This window comes from Nomascus leucogenys, chromosome 3, assembly GCF_006542625.1.
Source record: "Nomascus leucogenys isolate Asia chromosome 3, Asia_NLE_v1, whole genome shotgun sequence".
In the NCBI taxonomy this organism is placed as follows: domain Eukaryota; kingdom Metazoa; phylum Chordata; class Mammalia; order Primates; family Hylobatidae; genus Nomascus; species Nomascus leucogenys.
The window spans coordinates 115,575,243-115,596,153 of record NC_044383.1 but is presented as its reverse complement, the minus strand read 5'-3'; the positions used below and the strand labels follow the sequence as shown (position 1 = coordinate 115,596,153).

The 20,911-nt window shown below is 37.9% G+C and overlaps 1 protein-coding gene across 1 annotated transcript in view; it reads right to left on the bottom strand.

The window, feature by feature from the left end:
• Nucleotides 1–20,911, bottom strand: part of LAMA2 (laminin subunit alpha 2) — a 630,974-nt gene that overhangs the window by 109,089 nt on the left and 500,974 nt on the right. The window contains exons 37-40 of the mRNA XM_030809663.1: nt 20,384–20,594; nt 12,289–12,405; nt 11,126–11,289; nt 9,343–9,481 (exon numbers count right to left, since the gene is read on the bottom strand). Of these exons, the coding sequence (XP_030665523.1) occupies nt 9,343–9,481; nt 11,126–11,289; nt 12,289–12,405; nt 20,384–20,594 (631 nt within the window). The remainder of the gene's footprint in view (nt 1–9,342; nt 9,482–11,125; nt 11,290–12,288; nt 12,406–20,383; nt 20,595–20,911) is intronic.

Below are 20,911 nucleotides of genomic sequence, written 5' to 3'. Positions count from 1 at the left end.
ATAGATGAATGCCTTTGTTTTAGACATTTTAATCCAACGTGAAAATCACTGTAATCTGTCAATTTTAATGTTTGCCTTTATTATGAAGACAACTTGAAGCAGAGATAGTTAGTGCTCATCAAATGTCCTATCTGCCTCCTACTTTTCCAGACCTCCCTTACAGTTAGCTTGGGGCACACGGCTACTTCTGGTCAATGACTCAGACCAGACGTGGTCTAGGCCACATGAGCCAGTATGGTAGGGGCCTGCATGTCTCTTCATTTTTTTCTCTTCCCTGCCTTGGAGGCTACACCATATGTCACTACAAGATGCAAAAGGTGGTATAACTCACATTGAGTTGTGATGTGAGACATAAACTTGAATTATGTCCATCATGTGAGATTTCAGGGGTTATTTCTTGAGGCAGCTGGTGATAATTACCCTGACTGTTGTATTTGGATTTAATTCCATTATATTTTATATTTATGATTTGTTTCTGTTTTTCTCTTTTTTTGTCTTTTGCAGAACTGATTGAAAATTCTCCTCCCCTTCACATTTCTTTATTTTTCTCTGTCTCTGTCTGCTTGTTTGGAATGTTTAGCTGTTTGTGATCGTTAATTTATATCCACTTGGCTAGGCGATGGTACCCGGTTTTTGGTAAAACAGCAGTCTAGATGTTGCTGTGAATGTATTTTTTAGGTGTGATTAACGTTTCAGTCAGTAGACTTTGGGTAAAGCAGGTCACCCTCCATGATGTTGGGGAGCCTCATCCAAGTCGGAGGCCTTAAGAGGAATTACTGAGGTGCCCTGAAGAAGAAGAAATTCTGCCTCCAAACTGCCTTTGGATTCAAGATGGCAATATTCATCTATTCCCTGCAGCCAGGCCCCACAATCTCATGAGCCAATTCTTTAAAATATATGTATCTGTGTATATATACCCTTCCAATTTGTTCTGTTTCTCTGGAGAACTCGAATACTGTCAATTTTATTTTTCTATTTTTTTTCAATGTTTAATACATATTCTTAGTAAAAACTAAAGTTAATTAGCTTTTTACTTTCCTCCCCAGAATTCAATAATCTTAAAAACTTTTATTAAATAACTGACTACCTGCCCCATTTTCCATGTTATTAGTCTCTTGTATTTTAGTTCCATTTTGTTTTTAATTCCACATATTTAATAATTATCATTATGCTTTTCGTAATGCTTACTTAGGTTTGTACACATTTTCTATCTTTTTGTTCACTTTTGCCCCTTTAATATCCAAGTTCTTTCATTTTGTTCACATTCCTTTTGAAGTGAATTTTATTATAGTTCAGTGAATGAAGTGTATTTATAGCAAATGAAGCGTATTTGTAGTAGTTCAGTGCTTCTTATCAGCGTGTTTCCTCCTCACTGATTTGTCACATAAGAGTAAAGTTTCAAAAGTCCTTTTTATTCCGTAGACACCTAATCTCATTGCAAGAAAAAGCTCTTTTTGAGGTTTCTATGGAGTTTTTACTCTCCTTGTATTACGAATGAACACTGGGAAATTTGCTATAAGAGAAGGTCATATATTTAAGAATATTCTCTTTCTGTATAATATTATTTTTTCTAGACTTCTCCCCTTTTCTTCACTTTCTTGCTTACACAGCACAGTTCTTTACTAACCATCCCACTATCATTTTTTTCTATGAAAAATGCGTTATATCTAAACTCCCCTCACTTTCTTCTGTATTTTATATTATTTTCCCTAGAAATGCCTAAGAAAGGCCTAGTCAACATTTTTTAGAATGATGGTTCCCAAGAAATATGGATAATTTTAGCAAGTGAGAGAACTTGAATTTGGAGAATAAAGAAGAAGACCACATTGTGCGCTGGAGTTGAAGGCCAGTGTGATTGTAAATTGTATGTGTCAACTTGACTGGCCATGGGCACCTAGATTAAACATTATTTCTGGGTGTGTCTCTGAGGCTGTTTCTGGATAAGGGTAAAAGAGATTGCCCTCCTCAATATGGTTGTGCATCATCCAATCTCTTGAGGGCTGAATAGAACAAAAAGCAAAGAAAGGAGGAATTCCTTCCCTTTTTTTTCTGCCTTACAGATTGAGCTAGGACATCTCATCTCATTTTCTCTCTAGTTCTTGAACTGTGGTTTATACCATCAGCTCCCCTGATTCTCTGGCCTTTGGACCCAAAGTGAACTATATCCTCAATCTGCAGCTCGCAGATTCTGGGACTTTGCAGCCTCCATAATCACATAAGCCAATTCTTCATAACAAATCTCTTCTTTCTGTCTATCATCTAATCTATTTATCTATCTATCTATTTATCTATCTATATCTATCATCCATCTATCATCTACCAGCCTATTATCCACCTATCCATCCATTCATCTATCTGTCATCTATCAATCAATGTATCTATCTATCTCCTAATAGTTCTGTTTATCTGAAGAACTCTAATACAACCAGTATAAACTTTTCCCAATTTCTAATACTCATTTCTAGTGAAGATCTAACTAAACAAATTGAGAAAGGAAATTCAGGATTAGAAGATATTAAGGAACATTGTGAGTGTATGTGTGTGTAAGAGAGACAGAGACAGAGAGAAAGTTTTACAAAATGACAGTCATTGCAAGGTGAAGAAGAGGATCAGAAGAAAGAGGAGAACTCCATTTGCCATGGGAAGTAAAAATATGATTCATTTTTTTTTAATTCAGCATACCTAGAGAGGTTGAGGACTGTCTAAATTTTCCCCATCAAAGTTAAACTAGGACATTCCACTGACTTAGAGAAAGGGAGAAAGGGAGGAAAGGAAGGAAAGAAGATAATGTTTCAAAGCAGGTGGAGATTATGTGATAATTTTCCATTATCTTTAAGAACCTGAACTATGGAATTCATTCTGCATTAGTCTTATTTTATTTGTTTGTTTGTTGTTTGGATATACCTGATTAAAAAGCACAGCATCTAAGACATTTCCAGTGGAAATGGGCAGAGGAGGGCCTCGTATCCTCATGCCACTGAGAGTGTGCTTATTACCTCTGGGTCATTCCAAGGAGCCAACATCATCAAAAATCTATTCATTCACTGTGATGGTTAATATTAAGTGCCAACTTGATTGGATTGAAGGATGCAAAGCATTGTTCCTGGGTGTGTTACAATGGGCCCATTTATTGAGTGACCTGAAAGGCTGCCAATTTTGAGTGGGCTCTGCAACAGGTCCAGACTGCTGTGCAAACTGCTCTGCCACTTGGGCCATATGACCCAGCAGATCCAGTGGTCCTTGAGGTGTCAATGGCAGACAGGGATGCTGTTTGAAGCCTTTGGCAGGCTCCCATAGGTGACTCCTAGAGGTGGAGGCCTCTAGGATTTTGGGGCAAGGCCCTGCCATCTTCTGCAGATCACTACTCTCCATTTGAGAGACAACTCTTGGCCTGTTACTGGGCTTTGGTAGAAACTGAACGTTTGACTGTAGGTCATCAAGTCACCATGCAACCTAAACTGCCTTTCATGAACTGGGTGCTTTCTGACCCATCTAGCCACAAAGCTGGGCATACTCAGCAGCCTTCCATCATCAACTGTAAGTGGTATATACATGATCAGGTTCAAGCTGGTCCTAAAGGCACAAGTAAGTTGCATGAGGAAGTGGCTCAAGTGCCCATGGCCTCCACTCCTGCCACCCTGCCTTCTCTCCCCCAGCCTGCACTGATGGCCTCACAGTGAGCTCCCCATGATCTGTTGACAGAGGAAGAGAAGACTAGGGCCTGGTTCACAGATGATTCTGCAAGATATGCAGGTAGCACCCACAAGTGGACAGCTGCAGCACTACAGCCCCTTTCTAGGACATCCCTGAAGGACAGTGGCAAAGGGAAGTCTTCCCAGGGGGCAGAACTTTGAGCAGTGCACCTGGTTGTGCACTTGCTTGGAAGAAGAAATGGCCAGATGTGTAATTATATACTAATTAATGTGCTGTAGCCAATGGTTTGGCTGGATGGTCAGGGACTTGGAAGAAGCATAATTAGAAAATTGGTGGCAAAGAAATCTGGGGAAGAGGTATGTGGATGGACCTCTCTGAGTGGTCAAAAACTGTGAAGATATTTGTATCCTATGTGAGTGCTCACCAACGGGTGACCTCAGCTGAGGAGGATTTTAATAATCAAATGGATAGGATGACTCATTCTGTGTACACCACTCAGTCTCTTTCCCCAGCCACCCTGTCATTGCTCAATGGGCTCATGAACAAAGTGGCCATGGTGGCAGGAATGGAGGTTATGCATAGGCTCAGCAACATTGACTGATCTGACTATGGCCACCACTGAGTGCCCAATTTGCCAGCAGCAGAAACCAACACTGAGCCCTCCATCTGGCATCATTCCTTGGGGTGATCAGCCAGCTACTTGGTGGCAGGTTGATTATATCAGAACTCTTCCATCATGGAAAGGCAGAGGTTTGTCCTCACTGGAATAGGCACTTATTCGGGATATGGGTTTGCCCGTCCTATGCCCAATGTTTCTGCCAGGAGTATCATCCGCAAACTCACAGAATGCCCTATTCTCTGTCATGGTATTCCACACAGCATTGCCTCTAAACAAGGCACTCATTTTACAGATAAAGAAGTGCAGCACTGGGCTCATGCTCATGGAATTCACTGGTCTTAACATGTTTCCCATCATCCTGAAGCAGCTGGATTGATAGAATTGTGGAATGGCCTTTTGAAGTCATAATTACAAAGCCAACTAGGTGACAATACTTTGCTGGACTGGGGCGAAGTTCTCCAGAAGGCTGTGTATGCCTTGAATCAGTGTCCAAAATATGGTACTGTTTCTCCCATAGCCAGGGTTCATGGGTCCTGGAATCAAGGGGTGGAAGTGGAAGTGGCACCACTCACCATCACCCCTAATGACCCACTAGCAAAATTTTACTTCCTGTTGCCACAACATTATGTTCTGCTGACCTAGACATCTTAGTTCCAGAGGGAAGAATGTTGTCACCAAGGGATACAACAATGATTCCATTAAACTGGAAGTTAAGATTACCACCTGGCCAATTGGGGCCCTCCTACCTCCAAGTCACCAGGCCAAGAAGGGAGTTACAGTGTTGGCTGGGTAATTGACCCAGAATATCAAGGTGAAATCAGTCTACTATTCCACAATGAAGGCAAGGAAGAGCGTGCGTGGAATACAGGAGATCCTATAGGGCGTCTCTTAATATTACCATTCCCTGTGATTAAGGTCAATGGGAAACTACAACAACCCAATCCAACCCAATCCAGACACGACTACAAATGGCACAGACCCTTCCAGAATAAAGGTTTGGGTCACCCCACCAGGTAAAAAACCATGACCCGCTGAGGTGTACTACTAATGGGTAGTAGAAGAAGGTAGTCATCAATACCAGCTACAACCACATGGCCAGTTGCAGAAATGAAGACTGTAATTGTCATGAATATTTCCTCCTTATTCTGTTAAGAATATGTTTTGTGCATGCATACATTGGTACTAGGAAAATATCTTCATTTGCTTTCTTTTTCCTTTATCATGTGACATAAAACTTATTGACTTCATATCAGCATGTAAGTGTTGTTAACTTTAAGTAATAGCATTTAGGTTAAGGATTAGTGTGCTTCCGATTGTACAAGGGATAGCTGTATTATGTTAGGTATAATTATGGCATTATTATTATCTTTATTTGGAGATTATGTATGATTTCAGGAGATGTGTATGGGTTCAAGTTGACAAGGGGTGGACTTGTGATGATTAATACTGAGTATCAGCTTGATTGGATTGAAGGATGCAAAGTACTGCTCCTGGGTGTCTCTGTGAGGGTGTTGCCAAAGGAGATTAAAATTTGAGTCACTGGTCTGGAAGAGGCAGACCCACCCCCAGTGTGGGTGGGCACCATCTAATCAGCTGCCAGTGTGGCTAGAATAAAAGCAGGCAGAAGAAAGTGGAAAGAGCAGATCTTCTGACTCTTCCAGGCTTCATCTTTCACCCATGCTGGATACTTCCTGCCCTCGAACATCACACTCCAAGTTCTTCAGCTTTTGGATTCCTGGACTTACATCAGTGGTTTGCCAGGGGCTCTCAGGCCTTCAGCCACAGACTGAAGGCTGCACTGTCAGCTTCCCTACCTTTAAGGTTTTGGGACTCGGGCTGGCTTCCCTGCTCCTCAGCTTGCAGATGGCCTATTGTCAGACTTCATCTTGTGATGGTGTGGGTCAATATTCCTTAATAAACTCCCCTTCTTATATACATCTATCCTATTAGTTCTGTCCTTCTAGAGAACATTAATACTTTCATCAGTTTTAAAAATCCGATCTGGTAGATAATGTAGATTTTGAGTTTATCTATGACCTGGAAATGTTTTAAAAACATCTACTTCTCTGTTATTTTAGAGTCTCTTATAGGATCAAAGCAACTGAGAAAAAATTACCAATGTCCATATTCCATTTTTATTCCATTTTATGAGTGACATATCTCCTTTTGGTTTTCCTTGCATCCTCTAGAGAAGTACTAAATGAGATATTTTCTTGGCGATTATATGTAGGAAAACAAATGCTTTATAGTACTTTCCTCACCCAACACCAATAGAGAAATAGCATTTGTTATTTCATGATGTCTAAGTTCTTAAAATAATATTTCATTCTGATATTTAAAGAAATTATTTATGCAAGACAAGTAGCTATTACTCTTTACAAAATAATACTGCACTACAAACAAATCGTATTAGCTTTCTCCTGCTTATGAAGGATCCACTTCCTTCTCACTCATATTTTCCTTTCAATGTGATTCTTGATTGTCTATGTGCGTTTATATATAGGAAGACAAATAAATTTTTGAAAAATCAAAGTTGATTTTAAGACATTGTCTTAATTATGCTTGGAGGTTATTTCTATCATTTCTTTGTTTCTTTTCTTATGGTATTTTCAATGCTTTTTTTCTTCTCAAATTATCTGACCTCCACTTTCTTCATAGTGGTCATTGGTTGCTTTATTACTTGACCTTTTTCTTTTCTCCTGCAAATGTATAATTTGTTGCTTTGTTTTTCTTTTTAAGTTATTGAAAACATTCTTCCTTCTTTATAGGGCTAGATTCAAAGGAGTAGAGGACTCTTCTGTATTGTTATGCTTTGAACTCTTCTATACTTAATAATACATTTAATCTCATTCTTCTCTGTTGATGTATAGCTTATATATCAGATCTTATATTTACAGGATGTTAGTCCTATCTAGATAATTACTCAATGTTTTTCAAATATATTTCTTTTCCAGCAAAATAGAACTATATTATACTGATCTATTAAAACTAAAATTTTATTTATTCTCTTCATGAAAAACATTCCAACAAAATTTCTGGGACAGATTGTCTTCTTTTTCTTATCTGATAGTCATTTAATAAATCAGTGATTCTCTATAGCACTTATTTTGTAATTTTTCAGACATTTAATTATTTTTAAATGATTGTGGAAAGAGAGAAGGAATAATGATAACAGCAGACATGGTGTAATGCGTTGCAACTCACCATCACTCTCTGTTTGAGGTTGGTTAGCCTACCATGCATAAGCATGGGTGGTAAGAAGTAAGTGCACACTTTATGTTGGCAAAAAATGATTTTTCCTAAAGGTATTAAATTAGGGTAAAATTAAACACCTCCTTAACACAAAATGTTACAAGAAATTTATAAGGATGAAGCAATTACTATAGCATATTTTTATTGGTATAAAAGATTATGAATAGGCATAAAAGGTGTCAATTATAATGAAAAAATTCACTCATTCATTCCTAAGTGCCTACTACTTGCCAGGCACCATTTTGGATGCTGAAAATAATCATACAATAAAACAGTGAAATGAAAATGGTGAACTTGAAATTAGGGCCTTTAAAATAGAAAATTATCTATCAGAAGATGGATTAAAATTTAGTTTAGATTTGAAAAGCAGATTCATACTGGAAACCATCATTCTCAGCAAACTATCGCAAGGACAAAAAACCAAACACTGCATGTTCTCACTCATAGGTGGGAATTGAACAATGAGAACACATGGACACAGGAAGGGGAACATCACACAGCGGGGACTGTTATGGGGTAGGGGGAGTGGGGAGGGATAGCATTAGGAGTTATACCTAATGCTAAATGACGAGTTAATGGCTGCAGCACAACAACATGGCACATGTATACATATGTAACAAACCTGCACGTTGTGCACATGTACCCTAAAACTTAAAGTATAATAATAATAAAATTAAAAAAAAGAAACTAAAGGAGAAAAAAAAAGAAAAGCAGATTCATTTTGAAAGGATAACTGAACATAGAAATGCTTCTGCAATGATCATGCCACTATTTTGAATAAGAAGTAAACAGAACATATGGCATTAGTAGAGTTCATTCAAGAGAAACCAAAAACAGTACTAATTGCTCATAGAATATGATGTTTCATTATGACCAGAAAATGAACCTGCTAAGACTGTGGTATCTCTAATACCCCTGAAATCCTAGAAAGCATTTTTGTCCAACACCGAAGCAAAGAAAATATTGATTGGTTTCTTTAACACCATTGCTTCTGTGTATTTCACTCACAGTCAAATGTCCAATCAGGTTTCCCCCCACAAAAATTCTCACGTGTTTGGTAGGTTCTATGTGAAACAAAATAAATAAATGATGGTTCTGAACATTATATTCAGGATGATTCCTATGAGATTTTTTTTAACCTTAAATAGTACTACCAACTTACTATCACACAACTTATGTACAAAATGTTGTTTTACATCTAAAGAATAAAGATTTGTCACCATTGAAGGCATTGAAATAATGTGACAGAACTTGGAATGCCCAAACTCTAAAATACTTGTTCCAAATGTATTATGAACAATGACTGTAGCCAAAGGTTAAGAGCTTTTCAATTCAAAAATTCATAAAAATTCATTAATTCATAAACATGGTGTAAATTGTTTAGAAGCATATGATCCAGTATGTTTTATAAAAAAGTGCATTTTATAGCCAAATTTCATATGTAACCAACTCGTATGTGATTATATGCAATGGTTACTTTTTTTTCTTTTTAACTAGTGCCATTTGAGATAATGGTGATAAAATTCCCTATCCAGAGTGTTCTCTTTGCCTGTTTTATTTTGTGAGTTGGTAGCACAAACTTGCTTGGTTTCTGTGATAATTTTAAGACCCTAACAGTGGTAGTGGGTGACTGAGAAAAGAGTTCTGCTATAATTATAGCATATTGAGAATTTATTTTAGGTAAATTTTAAAAGAGGTCTTCAAAAATAACCCAAAACAAATATACCAATTTACTGGGATTTTCCAGACTGACTTACATTTGAAAAATTCAAAAAGGTTGACTTCCATTCCCAGCACATGTGCCATTTGTTTCTTACCAGTTTTGTAGCTTCATGTGCGAGATCTTTGGCTTCTTTGGCAACTTTCTCAGCTTCATCAATATAGTCCTTAATATTGCTGTAAGCTTTGAAGGCTGCAGTGGCATTGAAGGAGATGTTTTTAGCCTCATCAAGGATTCTGGTGGATGATTCAAAAAAAGAATGTCAGGGCACTCAATGGTACTCAAATGAAGAACGTCCTAATTATAAGAAATCTGGCTTCCAAATGATCATGGCCAATATACCTATGACAATTCCAAATCATAGTGCAGTATCTACTCATTATATTGTCTTGTAGTTTTCTACAACCTAAACATATATTTCTTTTTCTTTTTCTTTTTTTTTTTTTGAGACGGAGTCTCGCTCTCTCGCCCAGGCTGGAGTGCAGTGGCGCAATCTCCGCTCACTGCAAGCTCCGCCTCCCGGGCTCACGCCATTCACCTGCCTCAGCCTCCTGAGTAGCTGGGACTACAGGCGCCCGCCACCACGCCCAGAGAATTTTTTGTATTTTTAGTGGAGACGGGGTTTCACCGTGTTAGCCAGGATGGTCTCAATCTCCCGACCTCGTGATCTGCCCGCCTCGGCCTCCCAAAGTGCTGGGATTACAGGCGTGAGCCACCGTGCCTGGCCTAAACATGTATTTCTAAATAATTCAGCTATGAAATCCTACCAACACATCTTAAATACCCGTAGCATCCTCCAAAAGTATCTGCAACCATGTGGTCTAGCAGGTGTGTGATATGAGACAATTCTTCACTTTATTTGTGAAGCATGCTGTGAGAGTCAGAGCACTTGTACTACATTACTGGAATTAATTTCACAAAATCTTTCTGGGGTAGGTGCACTTCCTGGAAGAGACTAAGTGAATTTCAGAAGGTTAAATGGTCTGTTTCAAGTCAAATGACCAATATGTCACCAAGTAAGGACTTAGAGCCTGGATCTGATGATATCTAGCTTTGTGTTTCATCTACCACCCACCCTTCATTATAAAGTGGCAAAAGTTTGACATAAAATGATAGTTCATATATTGTCCAAGGTCTTCAAACATTAGTATTTTTTCTTTATAACAGTAAGTATTAAGTATGAGAACAAAGCCTTGCATGTGATGTAGATTTATTTGGGCAAATTATTCTCAGGGCTAATAGCACCTCTATTAATTACGACAATCCCAAAATTGTAGGAGAAGCGTATCAGTTATACACAGAAGGCTGCTTGTAAGTCAAATATATACTTCCCTCTTTACTCTCCCTCCTATGACCTATGTAATAATCCCAGCTAGAATAAGCTGCTATTTTACAGGAGAAAATGTAATATCTCCCTGGAGCTTAAAAGAGGAAAAAAAAAAGACTGAAAGGCTATGTATGGAACCAAATTTTCAAAAGCCATCTTTTAACAATAAATTGTTATGATTCCATTAGAAACATAAAATTGAAATTTGAAACAGAATGTGTCTTTATATATGTTATTTAAAATGCTAATAAGGCAACCACTGTGCTTTCTAATGAAGAACAGAAAATAATTTTTTCTAAGTGTAGCCTAGGGCTATGTTCACTTCCTACTAAGCCATATTTGAATCTACTTGTAACTCAGACTTTTGATGCTGCTGTAGCAAAGCTTTGACCAGACCCTCCTAATTAAGCCTATCCACAGAAAGGCCATACAGCTAGTGTGTTCACAGTTAACAGAAATCAGGATTTGAAAATGATTCTCTACTATTTATGCTAGTCAAAACCTTTGGACAAGCATCAAAATACACAAACATTTCCAACAACAAATGACATACCCATCAAGGACAGCAGATGAGTCATTCAACTGAGCTGCGTGGCTCTCAGCCTGGGACACCTTCTCGGCAAGCTTCCTGTCCTTTATTTCTTGGGAGAGGTCATCTATTTTATCATTAAGCTCCTCAGACATAGGTGGCAATTTAGTTTGGATGTCTTCAACATACTGATATGTAGAGAAGAGGGCATTTTAAGCAAGTGAATTCAAGCCTCCTCCCTTTTACTAATTTCTCTATGAGACATAACTACACGTTTAGTTTAGTTTTTTTTTTTTTTTTTTTTTTTTTTTTTTTTTTTTTGAGACAGTCTGGCTCTGTTGCTCAGGCTGGAAGGCAGTGGTGTGATCTCGGCTCACTGCAACGTCTGCCTCCCCGGTCCAAGCAATTCTCCTGCCTCAGCCTCCTGAGTAGCTGGGATTACAGGTGCCCACCACCACACCCGGCTAATTTTTTTAATATTTAGTAGAAATGGGGTTTTGCCATGTTGCCCAAGCTGGTTTTGAACATCTGAGCTCAGGCAATCCGACCGCCTCGGCCTCCCAAAGTGCTGGGATTACAGGCGTGAGCCACTGCGCCTGGCCCACATGTTTAGTTTTAAAATGAAACTTCAAACTTACTAACATAGCAAAAAGAATAGAGAATTAAAGTCATTATTTAATGGAATAGACTAGGAAATTTAAGAAGCCAACTTACACCAAGAAAAGCCTATCTATTTAAACAATGCCACTTCATAGGTATACATGTCATTAGGATCTCTTAGGCCATTTGCATTTCTATGACCACATATCACTCTGTGTAATGCATTAGACATTACATGTTAAAAGCCTGTTTATAAATTTACATTTCTCTTTTAACTAATGTTATATCAATATTGAAGCAGATTGTAAGTGCTGCTCTAGGAACAAGAAATGTCCTTCATCACTGTGGACAAAAACAGATTTGTGCGAATGTGTGAGTACCCTTACACAAACACTCATGTCCATTGGGAGAACAAAGTGACATTCCAGTTGTCACCAATAGATAGGCATGGTCACAGCAGAATAATGCAAAAATAATTTTATCTCCACAAGAAAACAAATACTAGTATTTGCCTGTATTACTGAGCTTTATCATCAGCTCCCATTTTTTCATTATCATCTCTCTTTCGAGTTTTACCAAATACTCACGTCTATGATGGAGTTGATTTCATCTGCAAGACGGTTGGCTTCATCGAGTATGTCATTGCCCTCTTTTAAAGTGTTCTCAATTTGTCGTTTGCCACTTTCAACAGCCTCCTTCTTTTTCTGTAGACCATTATGAACAAGACATCAAAATTGCATTTTCGCAAAATCCTACCCCTTGTATTCCTGACTTTCCTGAGCTGTTTGAATAAAAGCTTGGCAAAAAAGGTACATCATGTTGACAATGTGGCTAGATGAGAATAATATAAACTACTTAGCCAGTCCTTGAAGAGTTCTTCTATGTAGAGGCTTGTACAGGTTATTTCTCCTTCTCATTGTGAGAAAGTCATCCAAGTGAAGAAAAGTTATGCAATACTAGTTGAGGAATTAAAACTACTTTTAAAGAAAGATGGAGCATCCATTTCTAACTACAATGTAAGTGCTGAATAGTTACATTGGTACTACATATTGAATTCTAGAATCTATATACAAATGAGTACTTTGTGAGCATAAACATAAGCAGATGCATTCAATGGGAGTTCTGTGAAGTTTGAAGTGAGATTTTTAAGGAAACTTAGGGAAAATACTTTTTAAGAAATAGAGAAACTATCACACGGAAGAATCAACCTAACGGACTGTTTCATGAGAGAATAGATTATAATTTTTCTTTGGAACGTATAGCTTGTCTCGAAACTACATGAAACTCAATCCTGGCCCAGAAAAGTAAAATCAACGAGAGACAAATATTGCTATTTCTCCATTTGGGGCATATTTTTTACTTATTTTATTCTTTATACTTCTGATTCATTCCTATTCCTGAAATCACCATTCTACCTGCAGATTTAACTGCATCAATTATAATTTTAAGCTTTAACCACTTATAGTCTTTTTCTATAGACAATAATGCTAATTCATATAGATCTCAATATGTGCCAGACAGTTTGTAAGCATTTTGTTATTCCAATCTTTGGATCCTATGTTGATCACTTTTTACATAAGTGGGAAATTGAACAAGTAAAGGGCAGTGGTCTGAATGTTTGTGTCCCCTGAAAATTCATATGTTGAAATCCTAATCCTCAAGGTGTTAGGATTAGGAAGTGGGGCCTTTGGAGGTGACCAGGTCATAAAGCAGAGACTTCATAAATGGGATTACTGCCCTTATAAAAGAGCCCTGAAGGAGCTTGTTCATCCTTTTACCATGTGAGGACACAGTGAAAATGGTGTCTATGAACCAGAAAGTGGTCCCTCATCAGACACCAAATCTGCCAATACTTTGATCTTGGATTTCTCAGCCTCCAGAACCATAAGAAATAAGTTTTGATTGCATATAAGCCATTCAGTTTTTGGTCTCTTGCTATAGCAGCTCAGATGAACTAAGACATTAAATGATTCCCTTAAGGTCACATAGTACAGTGTGAATAAGATTTAAACCCCTGTCCACTTAATGATAGATCCTAGGTCCTTGACTATGAAAATACTATCTCTTCTATTATAGAAATCACAGTTTTAAAATTTGCACTGGGCTAGTGCTAATTTCATACCCTTCTTTCCTTCCCTTCACCAACCAATTCAGTACGTTGCCAGGTACATACATCTAGTTCCTGCCCCTAAGCCTTTGCACTTGCAGATCTTCCCACTATGTGCTCTTCCTACTCTTTGGCTTGTTTCCTCCCTCCATTCTGGTAATAGCCACTCCTCTGATTACCTATCTAAAATAGCACCCATCCTTGTCTCAATCATTCTCTATATACCAGGGCACAGTGATTAAAAGCTACATCCAAGTGACAGCACTTCTGGTTTGGGAGCACAGCTCTGCTCACTCCCAAGCTATGAAACCTTAAGGAAGTAATTTACCTTCATATAAAATGTTTAGTCCCCCCCTACTCGATGTGCAGCCCATTCACCAGCAGCATCAGCGTCACCTGGAAGCTCATTAGAAATGCATAATCTCAATCCATTCTTGGGAACTACTAACTCAGAATCTGCATTTTAACAAGAACCCCAAGTGATTGATAGACATTTTAAAGTTAGAGAAGAATTAGCTTAGAACACTGCCTAGCACACAGTAGCACTGTAATTTTAACTATTATAATTACCTTATTTTGTTCTTCTTAGAACCCATTTATCTGAATTATATTCTACAGAGTGGTCAAAAACTATAGAAACATAGGTAATATTATTTTCTTTTTTATATAGATTGATTTGTCTTGATTACTTTTGCCGGGAGTTGCTAAAAACAAAAATCATGTAATAAAAATCAGAAATACCAATGCATCACAGATACATATACAGGGACTAGCAGAAAGGCACAGCCTGTTGAACTATACATTGTTAATGAAGGACAACACATTGAATGTATTATGCAATATCATGCAACATGCCATGTATTACATATCAATAAACAACATATGTATATCAGCCCATGCATCCAGACTTTATGGTCGTATCTTATACTTGTTTATTAGTTTAGTGACTGTCTCCTGCACTGTAACACAAATTCCATAGACAGTCTTATGTATCACTATCTCTAGTACCTAGATGAGTTTCCTCAATAAATATTTTTTAATAAATAAACAAAAATGGGTCAGGCACGATGGCTCATGCCTGTTATCCCAGCACTTTGGGAGACTGAGGCAGGTGGATCACCTAAGGTGAGGAGTCTGAGACTAGCTTGGTCAACATGGTGAAACCTCGTCTCTACTAAAAATACAAAATTAGCTGGGTGTGGTGGTGCATGCCTGTAATCCCAGCTACTCGGGAGGCTGAGGCAGGAGAATTGCTTGACCCGAGAGGTGGAGGTTAAAGTGAGCCAAGATTGCACCACTGCAGTCCAGCCTGGCTGACAAGACCGAAACTCTGTCTCAAAAAAAAAAAAAAAAAAAAAAAAAGAAAAGAAAGGAAAAAGAAAATGATGTCCATTCCTGGGACTTGTGCTGTTGACACTTGGCTCATTCAGCTACTCCCATCACTAATTCAGGGGAAGTTTTGGTATGTCATCCACTCTTCACAGACAACAAATGTAGGAACAGTCCCAATGTCTCTGATTACAAGTCATATCTTATCTTCCAAGGTTCTAACATTCTTTTACACAACTGCCAATTTTAGCCCTTAGCTTTTGTATGAACTGACTTAAAGTATAGCATGTACAGAAACACAAGAATCTTTTACAACTTGGCTTGTTTGAATTAATGGATCAAGGTAATTTAAGATGCTGTGCCACTGGAAACAGGGAAAATATTTCCACACTTGTGTTAATTGAAGAGCTATATATATTTTGATTTCAATAAAGTAGTCAGAATCTTTTGTAAAAGCTCTAATTGAGTCACTTTAGGGAGTCAATTGTCATGCAAAGATCAAAATGTGCTTCTTATCATACTCAATCAGAAATGATGATCAAGAGGTTAAAGAAATTTTTTTTTTTTTTTTTTTTTTTTTCTGAGACAGAGTCTCTCTCTGTCACCCAGGCTGGAGTGCAGTGGTGCAATCTCAGCTCACTGCAAGCTACGCCTCCCGGGTTCACACCATTCTCCTGCCTCAGCCTCCTGAGTAGCTGGGACTACAGGTGCCTGCCACCACGCCTGGCTAATTTTTTTTTCTTTTTTTGTATTTTCAGTAGAGACGGGGTTTCAGCATGTTAGCCAGGATGGTCTTGATCTCCTGACCTTGTGATCCTCCTGCCTCGGCCTCCCAAAGTGCTGGGATGAGGTTAAAGAAATTTTAGAGGTGTCTTATTTTCCGATTAGATACTGATGGGTTCTAGCTTTGAACCGAGAAAAGATGGAAATTTGGAGCTCACAAATATTGATAAAAGTATAGAGTATTTGGGTTTGTTCTATGGCACTTTATTTATTCACTAAAAAAAATCTGTTTTGCCTTTGCTAGATACTGTTCTAGGATTGGGGAATGAAGTGAGGAAGAACACATGTTCCTCATGGCTTGTCTGGAGGAGAGATAAAATGAATGAGTAAATTAATGTATAATATATTCTTAAAGAAAGGTTAGATGAGTACAATAAAAACAGAGAGGCACAGATAGAAAATGATGTAGCATATAAAATACCTAAGATAGGAAACTTAGAGTATTTAAAAAACAGAAAGAAGGCCTGTGTATAGGGAGAATTATTCTACAAAAAGTATGGCATAAGTATAATTGCTCATTTATTCTGTTTGGATATGAAGGTTGATTATATTTCTACTTTTAACTTGTAATTAATTAGATCTTTACTTATTCCAGAGCTTTGCAAATTGAACACTTTCTTTTTCTTTCTTTTTTTTTTTTTTTTTTTGGTGTGTTGGTGTGGTAGATTCTTTAGGAACCTGCAAAAGCTGTCTTCCTGTCTATTCTTGTTTTCTTTTCTTTTCTTTTTTTTTTTTTTTTTTTTGAGACAGGGTCTCACTGTCATCCAGGCTGGAGTGCAGTGGCATGATCACAGCTTACTGCAGGCTCAAACTTCTGGGCTCAAGCAATCCTCCCACCTCAGCCTCCAAGTAGCTGGGACCACAGGCATGCACCACCATGCCCGACTAATTTTTGTGTTTTTCTATAGAGATAGGGTGTCACCATGTTTCTCAGGCTGGCCTGTGTATTCTTTATGTAGCAACTTACTCTTTACTTGATCTGTACTGCCTTCTTTGGCAAGGTTATAATGGTAGATTTGGGGACAGACTGTTCAATACATATTCTTTTGCTTCACTGAATTATTCGTCTTCTCTTTTCTGCCCATGAGGTCCCCAGTTCCCTTAGCCCTCTCTCCATTGCTGGAAATGCCTTTCCAACTCCATCACCACCTAGTAGGCTGCATTCAAAGCCTTCTATGATCTGGCTCCAAATTCCAGAGCCTTCTCTGCTACAGATTTTTATGTAGCTTTTGAAAGTTTTTCTGCTGTACTGAACACTTCCTAAGATCACCTTACACTTCCAAAGCTCTGGCTGGGGTTCCTGCAGTTCTTTCTTCCAATTCTTCTCCACTTCTGCTATGGTGCTGTCATTTTTGTGAAACTTTTGCTGAATCTCCCAGTCAATATTATCATACTATTGTGTAGAATGAAAGGTTAACATGTCTGAATTTTTCAGGAGATTGTAAGTTCTTTGAGACCAGGAATCATTTCTATTCAACCTCAAATACCCTGGTTACCAACAGTACCTTGATGTAGTAGGTACCTGACAGACATTTAGATAAACATTATCTCAGCCTACTTTTCTAGCCTAGTATCACACTATTTTCCAATAAAAAATCGTTTCTTCAGTTTAAGTGAGCCACTCAAATTCCACAACATTTTATTTTAACCCATGACTGCAATATTTCAATTGCTTCCTCTAGCTTTCAGGATAAAAACCAATTCCTTAGCTTAGTCTCACAATGCGATTCTCTTATAACTGAAGGTCTGCACTCTGCCTGTCTTCTCTGTCTTTCTATCCCTTCAGTCGATCACACACAGTCTTCTTTCCAAGCCTATCAAACCACTGAACTTTCTCCCAAAATATCATTTTCTTTCCTCCATGCCTTTGTATATGTTTTTCCCAGTTTCTGGAATGTTCTTCTCTTTCTTCTTCTGTTGGCCCAGTGCTTACCCTTTAGGATCTAGCACAAGTGTCAGGGCCTCTACAAAGCTCTTCCTAAACTCAGGGGTGACTTAGACTCCCTCCTTTGCTTACCCCTGTGATAATTATGGTAGTGTATGGAGTGGTTTGCTTATGTGTACCTCCCACTAAATACAAGTTACTTGAAGTAATCAGAGATGGTGTTTTAGTGTTTATACCAGTGGTTCTCAACCTTGAGGCTGCATCTGAATCACTGGAGGGATTTTTAAATCACAGATTTCTGGGTCCAATTCTCAGAGTTTCTGAGTTGATCATTTGGGGATGGGGTCCAAGAATTTTTGACAAGTTTCTAGGTTACACTGAGGCTGCTGCTCTAAGGGGCCTCATCATTGACACAATCAATTTTGGTGTCTAGCACATTTCCTGAATGAATTAGAGGTTTGATAAAATTTTTAAAAAGAAAATTACACACCACCTTAAAATAAATGAAAAGTTTTTGAGTTGGGTCCTAATTATATTACCTTCATTGTGGGCACAGTCATAAGGGAGTTATTTATTTAAAATGCAGCTTATTATTCAATCAAATAGATGTAATGTGTCAGTTTTCCTCGAACCTGTATAGGCATCAGATTAGCCCAGGGAGAGTGTTAGAATGTAGACATGGGGCCAAACCCCAGAGCAGCCTACACAGACTCTCTAGGTGGGAGCCCATGAAACCTGTTGGCTTAACAAACCCTCCACGTGATTTTCAGCCATTTTGGCAGCAACCAAATTATTTATTTGGTTTAAGCAACCGTAAACAATCTATGCCTTATTCATATTGATTCAGTTAGTTTATCTATTTTATCCAGTAACTTTTTAACAAGCCTTTAGTTAAGCGTGGCACATACAAGGAAAATCCTAAAAGGACCACTTAGAATTTCAATACTGACGATACATAAGCCCCAGGTATTTGTAGGGGTGACCAAGAATGATGACTTCTGGTTTTAAACATCACTAAAAGAAACGAATAGCTAAAGGTACTATTGACTGTGCCATATAACTCTTCTTGAAATATTTCTCAAATACTTACTATGCTTTCCACACAGGTAATTTTCATTTCTCAAACTGTTGCCATAAAATAGAGAGGTGCACCTTCGGGTAAGTCACACGGCTGGTGTGTCACCGAGCAGGGCGAATCATGCTGGAGCCTGTGATAGGACAGTGGCCCAGCATCCTGCCTCACAGCAGTATTTCTGGAATACTGCTAGCATGTCAGTAGACTCCAAATTGGTTAGGTGTATCAGTAAAGAAAAAAAGTAAGCCTCTTCAATATTCTACCAGAATGACAAGGCTAAGTCCCAGAAGAGGGACCCAGAAATAAAATATATTAAAAAAATGTAATTCATCCTCTTACTACTTAATACAAAGGAAAATAGAAATGAGTAGATTAAAAAAAAATCCTGGTTCATTGTATTCAATTGTTACTGTCATTCAACAAACATTTCTACATACATACTGTATGCCAGAGGGTGTTGAGTTACTGTTGAAGGTGAAATTATGTGTTAGAAGATGTATAGGTCTGCTGCTGTTTTCTGACCTGTTGGAATCAGATACTTCGAAAACAGCAAAGGTAAATTTGTCTCTGGGGAGAAAGTTGTTGTTGTTTAAATATTAATATCAAATACAGGGTTCTGCTGTTATATGTGTTGAATTTACTCTTAGGAAAAGTGATTATTTACTATGTTAAGATTAAGAAAGAATTGGAAAAGAAAGAATTGGAAAAAAAAGAAGAAAAAAAATAATGGAGGAATCTGTTTTAGTTCTAGTTCCATCAGCACTCTTAAAAAGATAGAGGCTGCCCATAATTTCTTGAGTTGAGAAGTAACTGTTATCTGTGTGGAAAAGGAGGAGAAAATAACCCAGACCTGATCTATTGATATTAGTTCCTTTTAAAAGATCATTTGCACAGAACACAGTGCATAGAAAAAGGGGAACCAAACTTTTTCCAAGCTCTGGTCTCAATTCATTGAGCTATTTGTCATGTGCTCAGATTGAATTTGAAAGTGTAGGGAACTTCTATGATTTTTGGCAGCAAGATCTCTGAACAAGGTTTGTGAATTAGTTTGGGAAAGCTGCAAAATAATATGATACGAATATTTGAAGATACCCTATATGCTATAGGATAATGCACTCATTGTAGATTTGGGGAACTGATGTTTACGGATGTTAATTGACTTGCCCAATTTGTATATCTAGTTAGTGGCACAGTTGTCACTGAGACCAAGGTCGCCTGACTCCCTGTAAAGAACTTCTTCCACTGTATCACAGTGTTCTTAAATATCTTCAAAAGTTTAATTTATTGAAATTTTATTTGATTCTTTGGGCGATGGTAACTGGTCATTAAAAACAAAACAAAACAAAAGTCATTTCTTGTTCTGTTTCTTAGAAGCCCCCTTTCAGAGTTGTCACTCTTGACTTTTGTAAATGTGCATCAACTTGAATAGTCCAGCCATGTTCAACACTGCCCCCGCAGTCCCCAACCTTCTGAGATTAAGATAAAAGTGCCCCTAAGACTCACCTCCAATGCAGTCATGTTTTTCTGGTTTACTGCAAATAGGCGATTAGCTTCTCTGATTTTATCTGTGGCTTCTCTCAACAGGTCCCAAGCATCATCAACTTTGTTTTTGTAGTCAGCCAGTTTTTCCCGGAGATCCTTCTCCATTTCTTCATTTTCCCTCCGGGACTCTCCAAACAGCTTCTTCACTTTTTTCAGAAGGGCTTCTGCAGCTCTGCAACCACCCCCAGCCCAATAATAGACAATGAGCTCATGTCACTGCCTTAGGGTTTATTGGTATTAAACCATGTTACAAAGAGATGCTAACATGAAAAGAATGAGAAAATAAGAAAACATGTAAAATAGATTCACTGTGTGCTAAATCAAGTTGAAAACTGGTACCTGAGAACATTTATAATTAATTAAAATAAAAGCCAAACAGATTTTTAAGAAACCTTTTAAATTTGTAAGTAAAATAACATTTTGAATCAGAAGGGGTCTCACGTCATTCTAGGAATCTGACTGATGAAATGAGTTTTAAGATTCACTTCA